Source organism: Phoenix dactylifera, chromosome 1 (genome assembly GCF_051530095.1).
Source record: "Phoenix dactylifera cultivar Ajwa chromosome 1, Ajwa_hap1_PhDact_Kaust_v1.1, whole genome shotgun sequence".
Lineage (NCBI taxonomy): Eukaryota > Viridiplantae > Streptophyta > Magnoliopsida > Arecales > Arecaceae > Phoenix > Phoenix dactylifera.
In genome coordinates this window covers 16,542,685-16,564,507 of record NC_143190.1, presented here as the reverse complement: position 1 = coordinate 16,564,507, position 21,823 = coordinate 16,542,685, and the positions used below count along the sequence as shown (strand labels likewise).

Below are 21,823 nucleotides of genomic sequence, written 5' to 3'. Positions count from 1 at the left end.
ACTTCTGCATCTTCTGTCATCGGTCATATTATCATCGAAAGTTTACTTTCAGAAAATCAGAAGTCAGAAGGTGGAGGCTTTTGGAAGACAGTCCTCACGCTACAAAAGTAGAATGGGCCAGATGCCCCTGGCCAACCATCGTCAATTCCAACGGTTGCTAAAATCCAGGAGCGAGCATGGGGCTCCGTCCGTGGCCTCCGAGTGCCCCCCTCGTGACCACGACCCCGGCGGCACCCGTGACGGGGGCGGCGTTTTGAAAAAGTTTCATTAAAAAACTATTTGCCGTACAACGAGATCAGCCTTGTCCATTAAATAATAAAACTAAAACTAATCCGGTCCCTCTCCGTCTTCCGTCGTCTTCCTCCTCGTGAATTTCCTTTCCACTTGCTTCCCGTTTTACCCCGCGTAATCTGCCGTAATGGCCTAAATCAACCCGGATCTCATTCCTAATAATCTCACATACTCTTTCTTCCGATGGATTATCTCACAGATTTAGAGAAGAAGAAGAGAGACAGGGGAGCAGCAGTCGACAGGCATCGGTTCTTTGATCTGGTTTTCTTATGAGGAACAGGGCCCGTTCTTCTGGTGCTTGGATTTTGCCATCTCACAGAAAGATGAAGTAAGCTGTTCTAACTGTTTGTTCTCGTAGTCTGGAAGGAGATGTGTTGATTCTCAACTCGTTTAACGGTTTTGGATAGTGATGGCATGAAATATCCTGAATAATGGAACAAATATGGGCTATTCTACTACCTTTGTGCAGGGTTTTCTTTTTCCAAGAATATATTCTGGGTGCAGAGGGGACAGATTGGAAAATTAGTTTTGATGAATTGTTATTTATTATTTTTCCCACTCTGAATTGATGAGCCTATTTAAAGCTTTGACTTCGGAAACCCTTAGCATGTTTAAGTTTTTAATCCTACACTGGAGAGGAGATAAATCTTCCATGTCCGCGTATGATTTATCCAGACTTTTTTTTTTCCCTACTGTGCATGGGATTTGGGCTGGAAAGATGTCATGATGGGAGTTGGGAAATTCAATGGGAAGGAATCCGCCCCGAAAGAAGATACATGGAGAATTTCCCCAGAAAAATTCAATGTGGTGAACATTCATGACAAATATGCGTGCTGCGTGTGCGTGTGCGTGCAAGCTATTAGAACAAGGCGTCAGCATTCTCACAGAGTTGTTTTTTAATTCTTGGCCGTGTTCCATATAGGATCAAACATAACAAACTAGTTTATGTGCCTGATGTAAGCTTGCCTTTGGACTGCATTTTCTTTGCTTCATGAACCCTCACCTGTGAGCCTCGAGGTGTCTTGGAGAGCCTTTGTCCCAAGGCACAAAGCAAGGCAAGCCTCAGAAAAGCCTGTTTGGATGAACACAACTACGATCTGTGATTGTACACTTCCATTTCTAGGCAATCGATCTAACTTCCTACATTACCATTTCATTTAGTACTGTTATATGTTACTAAAAGTAATAGTTAAAGTTCATGCTGCAGCCTTTTTATGTTGCATTTTCAAAAACAAAGCCATCACCAATAAAGTTTACTGGAATTTTCCCTTTCTAGCCATCTAACATATGGGATGTGCTTGGCGAGGGAAACACATTCAGGGATGTCAGATGTAAAAAAGACAACTCTGGTTTCGATCCAGCTATGCATGTCACTATTTTTTGCTTTCAGTTTTTAGTTGTATTTTGTTATCTTCTTATCTGCATGTATTGGAAGATGAATGTAGAAGGTTCTTGTTAATTCTTAACTGTGTTGACTAAGGCTCCTTTTTTCACGCCATACTTGTTCTCATCTGACAGAGCAAGGAAGATATTTGGATTCTCTTTATCTCTTATTCTCATCAATTTGGCTTCTATAATGGAGCGTGCTGATGAGAATCTCCTTCCGGCTGTTTACAAAGAAGTCAGTGAAGCCTTCAATGCTGGACCTACCGATCTCGGATACCTTACATTCGCACGGAACTTTGTGCAGGCATTATCGTCTCCCATGGCAGGTGTACTAGCACTTCACTATGACCGTCCTGCAGTTCTCGCAATGGGCACTGCATGCTGGGCCCTATCAACAGCTGCAGTTGGTGCTAGTCAGCATTTTGGGCAGGTTGCTATATGGAGAGCAATCAATGGTTTTGGGCTGGCTATTGTGATCCCTGCACTCCAGTCTTTTATTGCTGATAGTTATATAGCTGGTCTGCGCGGTACTGGATTTGGACTGTTGAGCCTTGTTGGTTCTATAGGGGGCATAGGAGGCGGTGTCTTGGCAACAGTCATGGCTGGGCGAGAATTTTGGGGATTGCCAGGATGGCGTTGTGCCTTCATCATCATGGCATCACTGAGTTTGCTGATTGGTTGTCTTGTTTACATGCTTGTCATTGATCCTAGAAGAACCACTCTAATCACTCATGGTGCTGATGAGGACTCTGAAAGGTAGCTACATGGTTCTCTAGTTTCTTGAGGCTCATTTACTCTACCAGAGTGCTTTGAAATTCTTATACTTTTGGATTAAGCTGCTTACATAGACTATACTCTCTGCTTTTTGGAGACTATCTGCAATGCATCTGGGATGGTCACATTCAAAAGACAAAATGAATTCCTGATGCTAAATACTCTTTGAACTGATAAAAATGTAGACAGGCATGTAGTAGTTAAAGTCAGTAATTTGCTTAGGAACATGTAAAGTTAAACTATTGTGGGAGGACATTAAAAAATTATTTGTGACTGGATGGAGCTTTATAAAAGAATTAAGATTGGCCTTAGGAATGATCCTTTGTGTCAGCAGATTCTTCGACTAATAGGACCAATTGTTATGCATATAAATCATAGGATTCTTTCCTTAGAAAAGGTATTTCAGGAAGCTTGAACATCTTGGATAAGAACCACTCTAATCACTTATGGTGCTGATAGGGTAGCTACCTGGTTCTCTAGTTCCTTGAGGCTCATTTATTCTATTTAAGTGCATTGAAATTTTCATCCTTTTGGATTAGGCTGCTCACATAGACAACACTCTCTGCTTTTTGGAGACAATCTGTAATGCATCTTGGGTGGTTAAATTCAATTAACAAAATAAATTCCTATTGCTAAATATTCCTTGAACTACTAATAGAAATATAGATAGACATGTAGTAGTTAAAGTCAGTTCTTTACTTGGGAAGATGTAGTTAAATAATTATGGAAAGCCATTAACAAATTTTTTATGATTGGATGGAACTCTATAAAAGAATTAAGATTGGTCTTAGGAATGATCCTCTATGTCAGTAGATTCTTTAACCAATAGGACTGATGGTCATGCCTGTAAATCATGAGATTCTTTCCTGAATAATGGTAATTCTGGTTTGAATATCTTGGATCAGTTTTTCTTAGACGGTGTTGGACACAATTTAAATGGGCAGCTTAAGAAACAAAGTATTTACTATGATCGTCATTAAAGCTTAATGTCGCATTTAATTTTCTTTTTTTGAGAAGTTTGGCACAAGGTTTAATGTGTTTTCATTTAGGCAATGAAATATAAAGAACAAGATCCACCCAGAGGCTAGGAAAAGCAAACAGAAAGACCAAAGTTGTGCAGACAGCTGCAATATTTTACGACTTCCTATGCTTTCCCTCCCTGATGGGGCTTAAAACTTTCGAGGTTCAAAATAATACGTTATTATTACGGTGGCACTAAAAATCACATCAAAATACCAGTTCTAGGCAAGGTTTTAATCAAATGTAGTCAGTGTTCTGTTCTACTTTTCCTGATATCAGGTCACTTCAACAATTTAATTGACCAATCAAATATCCATAAAAAAATCTCAAATTTTGCAGGTTTATTGGTCCATGAGTTAGCAACATCCAGTTAAAATGTCAGATTAAAATGCTTTCCTAAGTTCAAGTTATAATTTTTGCACTGAAATAGGACAGAACCAGTGCGCCCTAAGCTCACCATCAAATAAACTCAAAACTCCTAAACCCCCCAACCATTGCTGCCCAATATCTCAAAAATTTGAGAAATTAAATCGTACCCTGAACCCTAGAAAGCTTAGTCCTATAGCGCCAATGGTGTAACTTAGACTAGGGATTGGGGTCTTTACCTTGATGATGGTTTCAATTGCTTGGTCTTTCCCTCTTCTTCTTCTCAAAAACACCAGTCTTAGATCACCTCTGGGAGACACAACAAGTTTGTAAGGGAAAGAGAGACTTAGAGAGAGAGAGAGAGAGAGAGAGAGAGAGAGAGTGCTGGAGGGTAGAAGGGTTGCTGTGGACGTGGCAGCCCTCAGGAGTTTATGGTGAGAAGATTTGAGAAAAAGACACGTTGGGGGTGGGTTTAGGTGTGCACAAGGAAGGGCTGAAGTGGTCTAGGTTGGGTTGGGTCTAGGGCACTACATCCTAGAACTTTGTGATCAACCAAACCAATCTCGATTGCTTGACTCTCAGTTCCACTAAGATCAAGGACTTCCCCTTAGTAATGTTGCCTCCTCCTTGCATCAAGTGACAATACCTCCTACTGCTTCTCTAGCATTCATTGCACACCAGCCAATGATGCATTGAATTTTCATATTTGCATTGTGATATCTGAACCTTTTCTTGATAAACGTTATACTGATAACTCACTATTGGACAAAATGGTTGATTTCAGAATTCTTTATCTATATCTATTCTTTAAATTAAACTTAGACTCTCAGGCACCATCGATCTTTGAGGCTTTGGACATCTGGTTGTCCGACTATCTATCTCTGCTTGCTTTAACTAATCCAAGTTGAAATAAGTATACCTCATGTTGTTCAATTGCGAGGGAGCAAAATAAGAGAAGCGGATTCACAAAGTGTGGAGTGTATTTATCAAATTAAATGATAAACAAGATTTGTTTTATTTACATTGTGGATCACAGCCATCCATACTATATATAGTATCATAAATGCTTATTCCACATGCTAGAATCTAGTCACTGCTCAACTCAAATTCCTATATGGCCCAAAATTCTAAGTCTGCATTTGGAAGGAGAATGAGAGGGAGTAAGAGTCATTTAACCCAGCTATTCCACCCTTTTGCCACCGGACGCATCGGATCACGTAGGTTAAACGACTTTTCTAGAAGAATAAAATAGGTATTTTTGAAAAGTTGGCAGACAACTTTTCGCCTTCTAAACCCCTTTACCCTACTTGACCCAGGAATACACTACTCTACTATGCAGGATAGAGTAAAACTTATTTCAGAGTAAAGAGTTGTACGAGTAAGTTAACCCAGTTACGAGTGAGTTAAGACTGTTGGTAGACTGTATCTTTCTTCATCCTTTTCCAAAAGTGCCTCTCAAACCTTCCCATCTCTTATTAGGGGTTCATAAAATGCTCTCTTACATCATTTTGTGCATCATGTTTTGAAGTACTGATATTCATATCAATATAATATATCTTGGTATAGTATGGTACCATACTATTCACCTTCGTGCACTGGCACAACCAAAGTGAGGGTACTAGACATGCATGAATAGAGTATCATTATGAGGGGCATACTAATACTAGTACCTTAGTGGTACAATCTAGTTTGGCAAGTATAAATCGGCACACACTTAATTTTTTTTTCTTTAAACAAAAAAAGGAGCATGCATTATGGAATGGAGCACATCAAAATCAAAGCATCAGAGTTATTTTCATGTGCTCAATGATAATATGAGCACATATTTTGTATGGTTTGGTGTTTTAGAGGTAGTTGTGCAATAATTTCCTAAGAAAACATTCCCAACTTCTTTTATTACAATTGTAATTGCAACCGTATCTTGTTATTTACCAATATCACTGGCTGTTTGTCAGCTCAGACAATCTAACATTGGACTTCCTTTTTGATGGATGACCCAACTGGCTGTAAAATTAATTATGCTCATTCACTACGTTTAGCTTCTTTTTACTGTTTAGATGGTTGGAACTCTTTAGTTGCTGTTTTCCTCAGTTTGATTGATCGATACAAGGGACTGCCAAATTGATGGTACTAAGCAATAGGACATATCCACATTTACTAGCCACCATGCCCCACGTGACCGGCACGCGCGCCCAGGAAGACTACGGCAGCCCCTTGATCCAGCAATCCGACCCCGAGTCGGACATCTTCGGCTCCGCAGCCCGACCCCGAGTCGGCTGCCCCTTGATCCAGCAATCCGACCCCGAGTCGGACATCTTCGCCTCCGCAGCCCGACCCCGAGTCGGCAGCCCCTTGATCCAGCAATCCGACCCCGAGTCGGACATCTTCGGCTCCGCAGCCCGACCCCGAGTCGGCTGCCCCTTGATCCAGCAATCCGACCCCGAGTCGGACATCTTCGCCTCCGCAGCCCGACCCCGAGTCGGCAGCCCCTTGATCCAGCAATCCGACCCCGAGTCGGACATCTTCGGCTCCGCAGCCCGACCCCGAGTCGGCTGCCCCTTGATCCAGCAATCCGACCCCGAGTCGGACATCTTCGTCTCCGCAGCCCGACCCCGAGTCGGACATCTCTCGACAACGACAGGCTATTTCCCAGAGGCACGCCGCAGCCTCCTGCTCCACTACTCCCTGCAACGGTTGTATCTGGCGCTGCTCCACGATCCCCTGTAACAGCCGTACAAGGCGGAGCTCCACTACGCCCTGTCACGGCCGTACCCAGCGCTGCTCCACGACGCCCTGTAACGGCCGTGTCAGTGGCAGCTCCATCGTGCCCCACGATGACGAACCCCCCTGAAAGACCCCCCAGCCTGGTATATATGCGGCTGGGGAGAGAAGGGGGGGTAAGCAAGAACTTCCAGAGCATTCTCCTACTTGCTACTATTATCTCCTCCAATCTCCTCTGACTTGATCGTCGGAGGGCCCCCACTACCCCAGTGGTGGTGCGAGGCTTGCTTGCAGGTTTCCCGGTGGAAAGTGGAGCGCAATCAACACCAACCAAGGCAACCCAAACGGAACCCCGTTCACACCGCTGTGCCAATCGTTCTCGGTTTGGACCACCAGCAACAGTTGGCGCTAGAGGAAGGGACCGAATCTCAGAGCGATCGTAATGGCACGGCGAGGTGGTCGTGGAGCTTCCAATGCCTCCGGTCGCGGGGCCTCTCGCGCCTCCGGCCGGGAGGCCGCTGCGTCTCCAACACATTCTCAGCAACACTCCACCGTTCCACCCCCCATTCAGATGGTCGAAGCCGCTCAGTTCGACCAGTTAGCCCAGCAGGTTCGCACCCTCGCGGAGGCAGTGCAGAACCTGCAGGGTGTGATGTCTCGGGCGCCGCAGCGAGCCCAGGAGCCGCTGCTCCCTGAGCGCTCACCTGTCCTCCTCAACCCGCGCCCCTTCCTCTCCCATGGGGAGGAGCGCCGGCGCGAGGAAGATTCTCGAGCACGGTCCATTCTGCCGGGACCTTCCCATCGGAGCTGCGCGGGGTACGAGAGGCGGGCCCGGGCGCGTTCCCAGACCCCCCAGTCCTCAAGGAACCCGCGCTCCAGTCGGTCCCCCTCTCGGTGCACCTTGTCTCCCACCCATCGGTCGCGCTCCCTGGACCGGCGGGTGGACGATCTCCACCGACAACTCCAGGTCCTGAAGGGCCACTCCAAAGATCCCTTCGCCAACTTGGAGATCTCCCAGCCGGCGCTTGCCTCGAGGATCCTGCGGACCCCGAATCCGCCGGGGTTTAAAATGCCGGCGATCGAGCCCTATGACGGGGCGGCGGACTCGCGGGATCACGTCGAGAGTTTCAGGACCCTTATGCTCCTCCACGGAGCATCAGATCCTCTCCTCTGCAAGGCCTTCCCGGCGACCCTCCGTGGCCCGGCAAGGGCGTGGTTCACCGGCTTGGAGGCTAACTCAATCCAGTCCTTCGACCAGTTTACTCGCCTCTTCATCACCCATTTCGCCGTCAGTAGCCGGCGGCGACTGGTCTCCGACTCCCTCTTTGATGTCCGGCAAAACGAGGGAGAAAGCTTGCGGGATTATCTTACCTGCTTCAACAAGGCTACGCTGGAAGTCCGGAACCTGAGCCAGGAAGTGGCTCTTTCAGCCCTGAAGCGTGGCTTCCGAAAGGGCAGACTCACCTTCTCCCTGGACAAACGCCTGCCGCGGAGCTTCCCGGAGCTGTTGTCCCGGGCGAACCAGTATGCGGACGCCGAGGAGGCGGCCGCCCACCGGAGCAAGGAGGCCGCCGAGATCCCTCCAAAGCTCGGGAAGAAAAGGCGAAAAGAGGCACGCCAGAGGAGGAGCCCGACGCCTCAACGTCGGCGCAGAAGCCTGTCGCCGGCGAGGAACCACGGCGCCCTACGCCCTCGTTCTCTGCCCCGACGTTTCAACCGGTACACTCCTCTCCTGACTCCCCGGGCCCAGATCCTCATGGAAATCAAGGGGCGGGAGGACCTCCCGGTCCCGAGACAGATGAAGAAGATTCCTGGGAGGAGGCCCTCTCGGGCGTACTGTGAGTACCACCGGGACCACGGCCACGACACCGAAGACTGCTTCCAGCTTCGGGACGAGATCGAGGCTCTCATCCGCCGAGGGCGTCTCGGTCGATATGTGAACGACCGACGTCCCCCCGCAGACCCGCGTCCGGCCGATCCAGCCCCTCAGGAGCCTCGGGAGCAGAATCGACCCGTCGCGGGCGTGATCCACACTATCACTGGGGGCTGCCCCCGGCCCGAGAGGAACGCAGGGGGCTCGACTGAAGCGTCAGGGGCAGCCGTCGCAAAGAGGCAGAGGGTCGGTAATGTAATCACCTTTTGTGATGAAGATGTAAAGGGGGTTCAGACCCCCCACGATGACGCCATGGTGATCTCTCTCACTATGGCAAACTATGATGTAAGGCGTGTTCTTGTGGATAGTGGAAGCTCAGCTGATATTTTGTTTTACAAGGCCTTCCAAAAGATGAGCTTGTCCAGACAATTGTTGCACAAAACATCCACCCCCCTCATAGGGTTCACTGGTGACGCTATCTCGGCCGAAGGTGTCGTTGAGCTGCCTGTGACTGCGGGCGTTGCACCCGCAGAAGCCACGGTGCGGCTCGGGTTCTTGGTCGTCCGTGTTCCCTCGGCCTACAACGCTATCCTCGGACGACCCGGACTGAACGCCCTTCGCGCGGTGGTCTCTACGTACCACTTGCTCATGCGGTTCCCCACGGCGGCCGGGATTGGAGAGGTCCGAGGTGACCAACCGACCGCAAGGCAATGTTTCCTACCAACTCTCAAAGGGAAGAAGCCCGTAGAAGCCTTAAGCGTCGAGTCCCTCGACGCCAGAGACGAGGTGGCCTTGCGGCACGGGGAGCCGGCCGAGGGTGTGATCGAAGTTCCCCTCGAGGAAGGTCGCCCGGACAGGACAATCCGGATCGGCGCCAATCTCGACCTGGGAGCTCGGGCCCGGTTGGTGGAATTCCTCCGAGCCAATGTCGATGTGTTTGCCTGGTCGGCGGCCGATGTACCTGGGATCGACCCGGAGGTCATTTCTCACGCCCTCAACGTCGACCCGACCCACCGACCGGTAAAACAGAAGAAGAGACACTGTGCCCCGGATCGGATCCGAGTGGTCGACCAGGAGGTAGACAAACTCTTGGAGGCAGGATTCATAAGGGAGGTCAGCTACCCCGAATGGCTGGCAAATGTCGTACTTGTCCGGAAGGCGAGCGGAAAGTGGAGGATGTGCGTCGACTACACCGACCTGAACAAGGCATGCCCCAAGGATAGCTTTCCGCTTCCGCGGATAGACCAACTGGTCGACGCGACTTCCGGATATCAGCTGCTGTCTTTCATGGACGCCTTCTTCGGCTACAACCAGATAATGATGGCTCCACAGGACGAGGAGAAAACTGCCTTTATAACAGACCGGGGGCTGTACTGTTACAAGGTAATGCCCTTCGGTCTGAAGAATGCTGGCGCCACTTACCAGCGCCTCGTCAACAAAATCTTCAAAGAGCAAATCGGCCGGAACATGGAGGTGTACGTGGACGATATGCTGGTGAAGAGCCGCCATACAGACCAGCACATCGCGGATCTGGAGGAGACTTTCGCCACCTTGCGGAAGTTTCACATGAAGCTGAACCCAGCGAAGTGCGCCTTTGGCGCTTCGGCCGGGAGGTTCCTCGGTTTCATTGTCAACCAGCGGGGGATCGAAGCCAACCCGGACAAAATCAAGGCCATCCAAGATATGTCCCCTCCGACCAAAGTGAAGGAGGTTCAGGAGCTCGCTGGGAGGGTCGCCGCGCTCGGACGATTTGTGGCAAAATCGGCCGAACGCTGCCAACCTTTCTTCAAGGTGTTGAAACGCCCGAAAGACTTCCTCTGGACGGCCGAATGTCAAGCAGCATTCGACCAGCTCAAGGAATACTTGGCGTCTCCTCCCCTGCTGTCCAAGCCGCAAGAAGGAGAGATGCTCTACCTCTATCTGGCGGTCTCCCCAACCGCAGTCAGTGCGGTACTGGTTCGGGAAGAGGCAAAGCTCCAGAAGCCTGTGTACTACATCAGCCGGGTCCTACGGGATGCCGAGACGCGGTATACGAAGGCTGAAAAGATCGCCTTCGCGCTGCTGACCGCGACCAGGAGGCTTCGCCCCTATTTCCAGGCCCATTCTGTCACCCTCTTGACCGATCAACCGCTGCGGCAGATCTTCAGCAATCCTGAGAATGCGGGACGGCTGGTGAAGTGGGCAGTAGAACTTGGTGAGTTCGACATCCGCTACCAGCCCCGACCCGCCATCAAGGCCCAAGCGCTCGCGGATTTCCTCGCTGAGTGCACGGTGCGGGAGGCGGAACCTAGGTCGCCGGAAACACCCAGCCTCGACCTCCCGATTTGGACGCTTCACATCGATGGGTCGTCGAACCCCGAAGGTGGAGGGGCCGGGCTGGTCCTCACCAGCCCTGATGGAGTGATAGCCGAGTATGCCTTGAGGTTCGGATTTCCAGTGACCAACAACGAGGCGGAGTACGAGGCCCTAGTCACGGGACTCAAACTCACCAAGGAGCTCGGCATCCGGCGCCTGAAGGTCTTCACCGACTCCCAGCTGGTGGTCGGGCAGGTCCGTGGGGAGTTCGAAGCCCGGAACCCGACCATGCAGAATTACGTCCGGAAGGTGCAAGCACTCATTCCCGACCTCGGCAGTGTCGACATCCAGCAGGTCCTAAGAAGTGAAAATGCCAGGGCCGACAGGTTGTCCCGCTTAGTGAGCGCAGACGCGCACAACTTGTCGAGGGCGATCTACCTGGAGACCCTGGATGCCCCGAGCATCGGCGAGGCTGGAGCGGTGATGGCGATTGATCCGGAGCCGTCTTGGATGGACCCGCTTGTCGCCTACCTCGCCGAAGGGATCCTCCCTGAAGACGAAGATCAAGCTCGGCGACTTGTTATGAAGTCCGCCCACTACGTACTCTATGAAGGGAGGCTGTATCGGACCTCGTTCACCGCCCCCCTCTTAAAGTGCCTCCGCCCCTCGGAAGCGGCCTACGTCCTCGGCGAAGTCCACGAAGGCGTTTGCGGATCACACTTGGGGGCTAGGTCCTTGGCGCACAAGATCATGAGGCAAGGCTATTATTGGCCTACCTTGTTGGAGGACTCAAAGGATCATGTACGGAAATGCGACGCCTGCCAGCGCCACGCCAACGTCCAGAGAGTCCCTTCTGTCCCCTTGGCACCAATCACTGCACCCTGGCCCTTCGCCCAGTGGGGAATGGATATCCTCGGACCATTTCTCGTCGCTTCAGCTCAGCGGAAATTTTTGATTGTTGCAATCGACTACTTCACCAAGTGGGTGGAGGCAGAGCCGCTGGCCACTATCACGGAGGCGCAAGTCCGGAAGTTCGTGAAGAAGAACATCATTGTCCGATTTGGGGTACCTCGGGTCCTCATCTCGGATAATGGCCGACAGTTCGACAACAAGCATTTCCGGGACTTCTGCGAGGAGTTCGGGATCGAGCATCGGTTCACATCTGTGTCGCATCCCCAAACCAACGGCGAGGCCGAGGTCACAAATCGAACAATCCTCCAAGGAATCAAAGCGCGAATCGGTCGGACGGGGCAAGCTTGGGTCGAAGAACTCGAGAATGTCCTTTGGGCGTATCGGACCACGCATCGGACCCCTACCGGGGAGACGCCTTTCAGCCTAACCTATGGCACGGAAGCCGTTGTCCCCATGGAGCTCGGACTTCCCTCACCTCGGGTGGCCGCGCACCGACCCGAGGCCAATTCGGAGCAACTCCGAGGGAACCTGGATCTCTTGGAAGAAGCGAGGGAAATGGCGCAGGTTCGGATGGCGATGTATCAGCGGAGGGTGGCCCGATATTACAACTCCAAGGTCCGACCGAAGCTTTTCAGAATCGGAGATCTGGTGCTAAGGCGAGCTAAAGCATCTCAACCTGCGGAAGGTGGGAAGCTAGCGCCAAATTGGGAAGGCCCGTATAGGGTTCGCTGGGTAAGCCGACCTGGCTCCTACCAGTTGGAGGCCCTAGATGGTCGAGAAATTCCAAGGAGCTGGAATTCCGCTAACCTGCGGATGTATTACCAGTAGAACGACAATGCCAGAAAGACAGTTCAAAAATGTATAACACTTTTCATTTCAATAATTTCTGGTTACAACGGCGTGCTCGTGTGATTACAAGGAATTCCCAGAGGAAAATTAGGGTGTAAAGAAAGTAAAGAAGAGGTGGAGACTCCGAGGAGCTGGAGATCTGGGATCCCGAAACCTCCATCCGAAGCGGCTGCAATCCCACCGAAAGTGGGCGCCTCCAACCGGAGGCGCCATCGACGTCTCACGAAAAAGACGAAGAGCCAGCGCGGATGAAGAAGAAGCGGACGAAGGAGAAGTCCACACTGCTCCTACCCAGAGGCGCCATCCACGCCTCACGAAAAAGACGAGGAGCCGCCGCAGACGAAGCTCCCGCTGCCTCCAGGGGAACGCCACCTCCAAGGAATATTCCGGTCCTCCCCAGTGTTAGGGGAGAGAAGGAATACAAGGGAGAAGAGCATATGGAGGCGCGGTCCCGGATCAAGCGCCTGGTGCGGAGCTCAATCGGGAGGCCGAACTTCAAGGAGGGGAGACGTGATCCCGGATGAAACGCCTAGAGCGGAGTTCCGCCGGGGAGAACCTCCTTGTTGATCCCAGATGAAACGGCTAGTTGGCGGAAGTCGCGAAGGGCGCGCCTCCCGTTCCTTCGGTAGGGGTCTCTCAACCATGCGCCGGAGAGGAGGCCCACGATCCATGGCAACCTGAACAGCTCCGGCTTGGCAGGCTCCATCGCACTTGCACCTATATTTATAGCCAAACTGCGGCCCCCCGGTCGTTCCGATGCGGGTGGCTCCAATAAATGCGGGCGCATTGAATCCGGAGCCGATCCGGCTCTCGAGGCGTATCTTCCCGCGATTTCCTAAGCGTTATTCTCCTTAATCGCATTCTTTGTGCAGGACACTCCGGGTGGCCTGTACCCCTAGGTCCACATATCTCCGCTCGCGCCCAGGCCGCATCCGCCTCGAAGAACGCGCGTATCGCGGCCGCTTAACTGACACTCCTCGCAAGCAGCAACTGGCGATCCGATTTCCCAGGTAACCCCTCAATTACCATTTAATGCCCATCTGGTGTTCCCCAGGCGACGCTTGGAGAGGAGGAGAAATACGATCGCAGCTGGCCACGGAGAAATTCCGTCGGGCGGCAAGCGACAGGCGCACGACCAGCGAGCGGAATTTTCCGAGGCTCGGCCCTCGGATGCCAGGCTAACCCGATGATCATCCCGGGAGCAGACTAGCCTGAAGCCCCGACCGGTCGCCTCGGCTTGCGCCAGCCTTGGCCGACCAACGAGCGGAATTTTCCGAGGCTCGGCCCTCGGATGCCAGGCTAACCCGATGATCATCCCGGGAGCAGACTAGCCTGAAGCCCCGACCGGTCGCCTCGGCATGCGCCAGCCTTGGCCGACCAACGAGCGGAATCTCCCGAGGCTCGGCCCTCGGATGCCAGGCTACCCGATGATCATCCCGGGAGCAGACTAGCCTGAAGCCCCGACCGGTCGCCTCGGCTTGCGCCAGCCTTGGCCGACCAACGAGCGGAATTTTCCGAGGCTCGGCCCTCGGATGCCAGGCTAACCCGATGATCATCCCGGGAGCAGACTAGCCTGAAGCCCCGACCGGTCGCCTCGGCTTGCGCCAGCCTTGGCCGACCAACGAGCGGAATTTCCCGAGGCTCGGCCCTCGGATGCCAGGCTAACCCGATGATCATCCCGGGAGCAGACTAGCCTGAAGCCCCGACCGGTCGCCTCGGCTTGCGCCAGCCTTGGCCGACCAACGAGCGGAATTTTCCGAGGCTCGGCCCTCGGATGCCAGGCTAACCCGATGATCATCCCGGGAGCAGACTAGCCTGAAGCCCCGACCGGTCGCCTCGGCTTGCGTCAGCCTTGGCCGACCAACGAGCGGAATCTCCCGAGGCTCGGCCCTCGGATGCCAGGCTAACCCGATGGTCATCCCGGGAGCAGACTAGCCTGAAGCCCCGACCGGTCGCCTCGGCTTGCGCCAGCCTTGGCCGACCAACGAGCGGAATCTCCCGAGGCCCGGCCCTCGGATGCCAGGCTAACCCGATGATCATCCCGGGAGCAGACTAGCCCGAAGCCCCGACCGGTCGCCTCGGCTTGCGCCAGCCTTGGCCGACCAACGAGCGGAAGTTCCTGAGGCCTAACCCTCGGATGCCTGGCCTAGCGCCAGAAGAAGTTCCTGAGGCCTAACCCTCGGATGCCTGGCTTAGCGCCGGAAGAAGTTCCTGAGGCCTAACCCTCGGATGCCTGACTTAGCGCCGGAAGAAGTTCCTGAGGCCTAACCCTCGGATGCCTGGCTTAGCGCCGGAAGAATTTCCTGAGGCCTAACCCTCAGATACCTGGCCTAGCGCCAGAAGAATTTCAAGAGTCGGGAGTCAGCGAGACGCTACCAAGAGTTAAAAAGAAGAAGGACGAAAGTGAAATGAAGAAACTCTATTTGCATTAACTTTCATTGTTTCAGGGCCGAGACCCATACAACTTGGCAAAACGCCAACACACAAAGAAAAGAACAAAAATACAGAAGGTCAGCTTGGAGGAACCCCCGGGTCGGGAACGCCGGGCACGTCCGCAGGGGGTAGGGAGACGGTTGGAGGAGAAGCAGCAGGCAATGGCGCTGGAGGGGAGTCGAGAAGGGAGATCCCACTCAGGTCAATTTCGGGGTACTTAGCCGACACCCTTGCCAGGCCTTCCTCGAAGCCTAAGACAAAGGAGTCGGACCCCGCGTCCGACATGTCACGGACGAACTCGTCAGACTAACGATAGGCCTGTACCGCCTCCGACATATCACGGGTGAACTCGGCGGACTGACGATAAGCCTGTACCGCCTGACGCCCGATCTCCGCACTCTTCTCGGCCAGCGCCGCCTCTGCCCGCTCCATAATCTGAGCCTTCGCCTCCAAGACCTTCGCCACAATCCGGTCATCCGCCTCGGAGGAGACCCTCAGCAGATCAGCCCGAGCCTCCTTGTGCTTCGCCTCGGCAGCAATGCGAGCAGCCTCGGCCTCCTCCAGGCGCGAATGAAGCTCCTGGTCGCTCGCGCGGAACTTCTCCAAGGCCGACTCCAATTCGCCCAGCTTGGCTTCAAGAGACCGGGTTCGGTTGCGGGCATTGTCGGCTGACCGCTGGGCCTTCTCCCACCTCTCCCGGTAGTCGGCAGCCTTCCGGGACTGCTTCTCGGCCCGCTCCTCCGCCTTCTTGATCTCGCCCTCGAGACCCGAGGCAACCTTGAGTTGCTCCTGGGCCTCCAACAGTTGCTTCTCGAGGGTGACGAAGCCGAGTGCCCGCTCTTCGGCCACCTGGAGCCTCGTCTCGAGGTCCCTGGTCGTCCTCCCCGCCGCAGCCTGACCTCCCTCCTCTACTGCCTTCAGTTGGCTCTCGGCCCTCGCCAGAAGCCTCGCCTGTTCCTCGTAGCACTCCTCCAGGCGGATCATGTACTGGGCGAGCTAAGAGATAAGAAAAACGAGGGCGTCAGGCGGGGATCAACAGAGCCTATAAATGATGAAAGCGACCAAAAGAACACTCACCGACATGAGACAGACGCAGCTGGCAGCCCCAACGTCAGGGACCCTCATCTCCCGGACCTGCCTGCGGTCCTTCTCCAGCAGTACCGTCTCGATGAGGTTTCGGGCGCCGGCGAAAGTGAAGGCCGACCCCGACTTTTCCCCGGAGTCGGACGGTGGTTCTGCAGCCTTACCCTTACCCATCGCTTGGGGAAGAGTTATGTTGACCATGCTCGGGGCGGGGACCGCCCCTGGAATTGACAGGGTCCCGCTCGGCCGGGGCCTCGGCGCGTCCCTCCTCGTATCATCTGGAGCCGACCGAGTCGAAGGCGGGGCTGGGGACCGATCACGTCCGACCCGTCCATCTCGGGCGCGCCCGGGTGATGCCTCCGGAGAAACGGTAGTCTCGGCATCGGAGGGCTGATACAGCGTCAACTCCCGGTCCGCGCCCGCGGCGTCCCCCTGATCGGTGGGTCCGGACCCGTCTGTCGGCGTCGGAGTCGCCTGCCGGCGGGACTTCTTCGCCGGTGGGGCCCCGCTCGGAGGAGCTCGTTTCTTCCTCCGGACTGCTTCCAGTAGGGACGTCCTACCAACAGCCGTTGCCTTGTCCGACCGCATGACGTCGTCGATCTCTGCAAAAAGGACGAGGTGGTCGGAGGTTGAGAAACTGAAGGAAAGAACGAGACGAAAGAGGAGAAAAGAGCTAAAAAAAAAATGGTGGCGGGCTCACGGTCAGTGGGGACCGAGCTCAGACCAACGTTTACCAAGGTATCCTCGGAAATAAGGCAAGCCACCGGGGGGAGCCGGCCCTCGGCAACCAACCCCTTCAAGACGGCGACGCCATCGGATTCCTCCCTCGACAACCTCGATAGGCCAATCGGGGACTTCATCGGCGTCTCCCAGGTTGCCCTGATTCCCCAAGAGGGATCTACGTCAATGAAAAAGAAACGCTCCTTCCAGCCGTGAATGGAGGAAGGAGCCTCCTTGACGAGGCCGCACCCTCGCCGCGCCGCAAAGCACCACCACCCTTTGTCCTGGGGGTGGCCGCTCAGGCCGTAGCATTCCCAAAAGACATTCAGGGTGGCGGGAACCTCGTGCATGCGGCAGAGAACCTGGAAGGCCGTCAGGGCGCGCCATGAGTTCGGCACCAGTTGCGTCGGCGCCACTCTTAAACCCCGAAGCACCTGCACAACTAAGTCCGAGGGCGGAAAGCGAAACCCGGCCTGAAGAATGCCCTCATTGATGGCGACCTTCCCTGGAGGAGGATGGGACATCCTCTCCTCAGGCCCCGGGAGCGTAACATTGCAGGCCTCGGGAAGGTGATATCGAGCCACGAACCTATCTAGGTCTTCAGCGACCAGCTCCGACTTAATGCGGTCTGCTCTCACTTCGCCCATCCCTAATGGCCAGTGAATCTACGGTCAGGACGGGGTCAAGAAGGGGGAAAGGACCGGAACGACTGGAGTACCCTAATACAAAAGGAGAAAGTATGGAAAGCCTTAAATTGAAGAATGGGGCAACTCACCGGAAGAAAAGGAAGAACGGCTCCGAGAGCGTCAAAGGAGGAGCAAGCGAACAATCCGACGGCAATGACGGCAGCGCAAAGGAGAAACTCGGAGATGTCTGTAAAGAGAGAGGCGGACGGAGGAGGGCCCCCGGTTAAATAGGCGGAAAGGTGGGTGACGCCACGGTGAGGACGCCTGGCTGCCGAAGGGTCGCTCGCGCCCCAAAGGCGAATCGACGCCATTAAGGAGGGATGTCCGCCGAAATCCTCAGACTGCCAGGTCAGCAACAACCGCCATACGCCATAAAGAAGGCGGGGAGCTCGAAGCGCGCGCGCCTCTCCGAGGGATGGCGGCAATCACGAAGCATCACTCCCTTCACCCGTTCCCCTTCAGGTTCCAGGCTCGGAAGTGGGGGGCTACTGTTACGGGGGAACTTAGCCACCATGCCCCACGTGACCGGCACGCGCGCCCAGGAAGACTACGGCAGCAATCCGACCCCGAGTCGGACATCTTCGTCTCCGCAGCCCGACCCCGAGTCGGACATCTCTCGACAACGACAGGCTATTCCCCAGAGGCACGCCGCAGCCTCCTGCTCCACTACTCCCTGCAACGGTTGTATCTGGCGCTGCTCCACGATCCCCTGTAACAGCCGTACAAGGCGGAGCTCCACTACGCCCTGTCACGGCCGTACCCAGCGCTGCTCCACGACGCCCTGTAACGGCCGTGTCAGTGGCAGCTCCATCGTGCCCCACGATGACGAACCCCCCTGAAAGACCCCCCAGCCTGGTATATATGCGGCTGGGGGGAGAAGGGGGGGTAAGCAAGAACTTCCAGAGCATTCTCCTACTTGCTACTATTATCTCCTCCAATCTCCTCTGACTTGATCGTCGGAGGGCCCCCACTACCCCAGTGGTGGTGCGAGGCTTGCTTGCAGGTTTCCCAGTGGAAAGTGGAGCGCAATCAACACCAACCAAGGCAACCCAAACGGAACCCCGTTCACACCGCTGTGCCAATCGTTCTCGGTTTGGACCACCAGCAACAACCAGCATACACATGAATATATAGTTTTACTTGAGTAGAAATTATGTTTACTAGACAGAAGCTTAAAAGCATAAAGCAGATGGATGTTGAATGGGGGCGAAGGTGGGGGGGTTGGTGGGTAGCTCATTAGAATTCTTTTGAAGTGTGGTTGCCCATCTAGAATGGTATGCATTCTCTTTCTAGTGATTGCTTTTCAGAAACTAATGGCATTGTTAATCTAATTAATAGAAGTATAAATATCCTAAATAAAAATATTTAATGCTCGTCTTTTGTATAATCTTCCTCCTATTGTCCTTCTAGGACTAGAGGTATTGCGGCAGAATTGAGGTGAAGGAGGGGCTCGAACCCAGGTCCTTGAAACCAACTGCAAAGAGTTTACGAACAGCATTATCTGGCACCCTCTCTTTGTGCATAATCTTCATATATTGTTTCTTGTTCTTCCATTTCTTATCTGTGACTTTGTCTGATGTGCACCAGTATATGCCTAGCATCTCCAAAACAATTGCTTCTCAAGTTATCTTCATATCAAAGGAATAGAACCCTGAGCATGTTGCATTGAGAGCTTTGAGAATGTTGGCATCTGGCACAATATTTTGACAACATAGCTTTTAGATTGAAAGGTCATGTAGTTAGAAACTAACATCTTGAACAAATGCTTGGTGATGGAATTTCTCCTGATTTAAATTTTTATAGGGCCTTTGACGTTAGAAGTGATTCAATCTGTTATTTTAGGGGAAATGACTAGGGAGATTACCTCCTTTGGTATATAGTCCCAATGCATCCCCCCACCCCACAAAAAAACAGAAAAAGCCACTTATCTCTCATCTGATCACCTTTCAGGCTTGAAGCTGTTCTGTTTATTTTCCATCCTTTGCCTTTGTCATCAAGTTTTTCCACCTCCTTATGGCATATCTTGCTTTTTCTTGGATAAATGTGCAGCCCTCGGTTTTGTATTATCATGAACCCGACTAGCTGATTAGGACCATGTTGGCTTGTTCTGGATTTATGTGGGCCTTTTCCCAGTTAAGCCTCACTTTTCCTGTTATTGTCTCAATTCAATCACCTTTTTTTTTCTGGGAGGGGGAAGGGATTAAATTACTTTGATCTTTTCTCTATCTAGTTGTGACTATTCTCTTGGCTGTGACAAGCCAGGTTTCTTGCCGGATCTGTTCCCATATTGAGTGAAAAAATGTTGATGTTTCAGGTAATCCTATATCTATATGTTTTGAACATCCAATTCTCAGATGAACATGGCTGGTGAAGATATTTGTCGTAGCTTGTAAATTGATATTAGCATTGTGAACAATCTAGTTTCTACAGTCCCAGTTATGATGATAAATGATGTGCTTGCTATGGTCAGGAAAATAGGACTGCATTAGGGGATTGCATGTTTGATATAATCCAGAAAACTATGATATCTGGTCTATCTTAAGCTATTAACACTGGCTTTCTGCTGCTCTTGTGTGTGCATGAGAGAGAGGGAGAGAGATGGGGGAACCCGTATATTCATTTCATAGATATGCATGTCTTAAATATGTGTGACATGTCTCAGTAACTTCAAGATATCAAATTCAAGTTTTAAATGATTGAATTGATGAGAAAGTGATTGTGGACAACCTATGCACTCAAATCATTTGCATACAAATGCCATCACTAGTTGATGTTCTAGTAATCATAACAGTGGTGTTTCATGGTTTTTTTAGGACCTCTCTGGTTAGTAAAGGTCGTGTTCCAACACCTTCTGTCTGGAGTGGTTCCTGGGTAGCAATGAGATCTGTAATGAAAGTGCAAACATTTCAGATCATTGTCTTGCAGGGCATTGTCGGCTCCCTGCCATGGACATCCATGGTTTTCTTCACAATGTGGTTTCAACTGATAGGTACGAACAGGTTCAAAAGCTTAAACATTTGATCTACTAAGCAAAGATCTTCAAAAAAAAAAAAAAACAATCAAAAGTTAAAATTTCATTTTCTCAAAATTAAGTTTAGATTTCTACAGAACTTTTTAAGAAAATTACAAGCAGAGTTGACACCTGTGATTTTTAAAGGCATACAATTTAATCTTTACTTGCAGGTTTTGATCATAATAGCTCAGCTGCCTTGAACAGTCTTTTTGCTATTGGATGTGCTACGGGATCCCTCATGGGTGGACTAATAGCAGACAAGCTATCAAAATTTTATCCAGACACTGGCCGTATCATGTGCGCTCAGTTCAGTGCCTTCATGGGTATCCCCTTCTCATGGATCCTGCTCGCGGTCATCCCTCAGTCTGTAAACAGTTGGAAGGCCTTTGCTGTCACCCTCTTCCTCATGGGCCTCACTATCAGCTGGTGTGCTACTTGTGCTAATAACCCAATGTTTGCCGAGGTTGTTCCTTTGAAGCATCGTACCATGATATATGCTTTCGATCGTGCGTTTGAAGGTTCATTCTCTTCATTTGCAGCACCTGCAGTTGGATATCTTACCGAGAAGATCTATGGTTATGATTCGAAGTCTCTGAGTTTAGTAAATGGATCCGCTCAAGGGGCATATGCACTCTCGAGGGGACTATTAACAATGACAGTCATTCCTTTCAGCTTATGTTGTTTGTTTTACAGCCCACTTTATGCTATATTTAAGCGTGACCGTGATAATGCTAGGATGGCCAGTTCAAAAGAGCTAGTGCTAACGTGAGAAAGACCTTATTGTAGTTGCAGGCAGCGGCAACTCCATTCCTACAGGAAGTGATCAGACAGATTGCTATCAAGTACATGGGGGTGTCTTTTGAGACTCAGGACCTCTGAGCTGATGATAACCGCTGTGGGTGTCACGCCCCGAATTCGGTTTATGACACGGCCGTGCTATTGCGAACCCTTGCCCGCAATAACACGCAGCCACTTTAAAACTTTAAATCAATTATGAACAATTTCTTTCTTGAATGTTATCAAATGTTTCATCAATAAAAGATTGATTACAAAGCATCTAAAAATAGCAACATTTAATGTGTCATTTTCTTTTCCCCATAACCCTGAAGCATGTCACGCTCCTCGTTCCTAGCATCTTCTATTCATCTGTAAGAACATAAATAAATGGGTATGAGCTATAAAGCTCAGTAAGTAACCATGCATAATCTTATCTGATCAATCATAATATTTTCTCATACTAGTGCATTAATTTAAGAAACTAATAGTTGTAATAAAGTAAGCATTTCATATAACAAACTAGTCATAAAAACTATGCATGTCCATTTATGCAACTTCATAAACATGGCTATGCATTATAAAACTTTTGTCATTATTCCATGCTTTGAAATCCGTGCTCAGCAT

At 51.6% G+C, this 21,823-nt stretch overlaps 1 protein-coding gene across 2 annotated transcripts; it reads left to right on the top strand.

Moving 5' to 3' along the window:
- Nucleotides 1-303: 303 nt before the first annotated feature.
- Nucleotides 304-21,478, top strand: LOC103722946 (uncharacterized). 2 transcript variants are annotated; one of them, XM_039116744.3, is made up of 5 exons: nt 411-619; nt 1,810-2,433; nt 20,223-20,398; nt 20,593-20,885; nt 20,962-21,478. In XM_039116744.3, exons 1-5 carry the CDS (start codon nt 561-563, stop codon nt 21,016-21,018), a joined length of 1,209 nt encoding a protein of 402 aa, XP_038972672.3. In that variant the 5' UTR covers nt 411-560; the 3' UTR covers nt 21,019-21,478. The 2 variants fall into 2 exon arrangements, with proteins under 2 accessions (XP_008811922.4, XP_038972672.3); XM_008813700.6 differs by having other exon boundaries at nt 304-619; nt 20,593-21,478.
- Nucleotides 21,479-21,823: the final 345 nt, after the last annotated feature.

What these genes read in the sequence shown, in the direction of transcription:
- LOC103722946 (XM_008813700.6), top strand. Translation starts at nt 561, where the DNA reads ATGAGGAACAGGGCCCGTTCTTCTGGTGCTTGGATTTTGCCATCTCAC. An exon ending in GCTGATGAGGACTCTGAAAG is followed by an intron (nt 2,434 to 20,222) that starts GTAGCTACATGG and finishes TGGTTTTTTTAG; the next exon opens with GACCTCTCTGGTTAGTAAAG. An exon ending in AATGTGGTTTCAACTGATAG is followed by an intron (nt 20,399 to 20,592) that starts GTACGAACAGGT and finishes CTTTACTTGCAG; the next exon opens with GTTTTGATCATAATAGCTCA.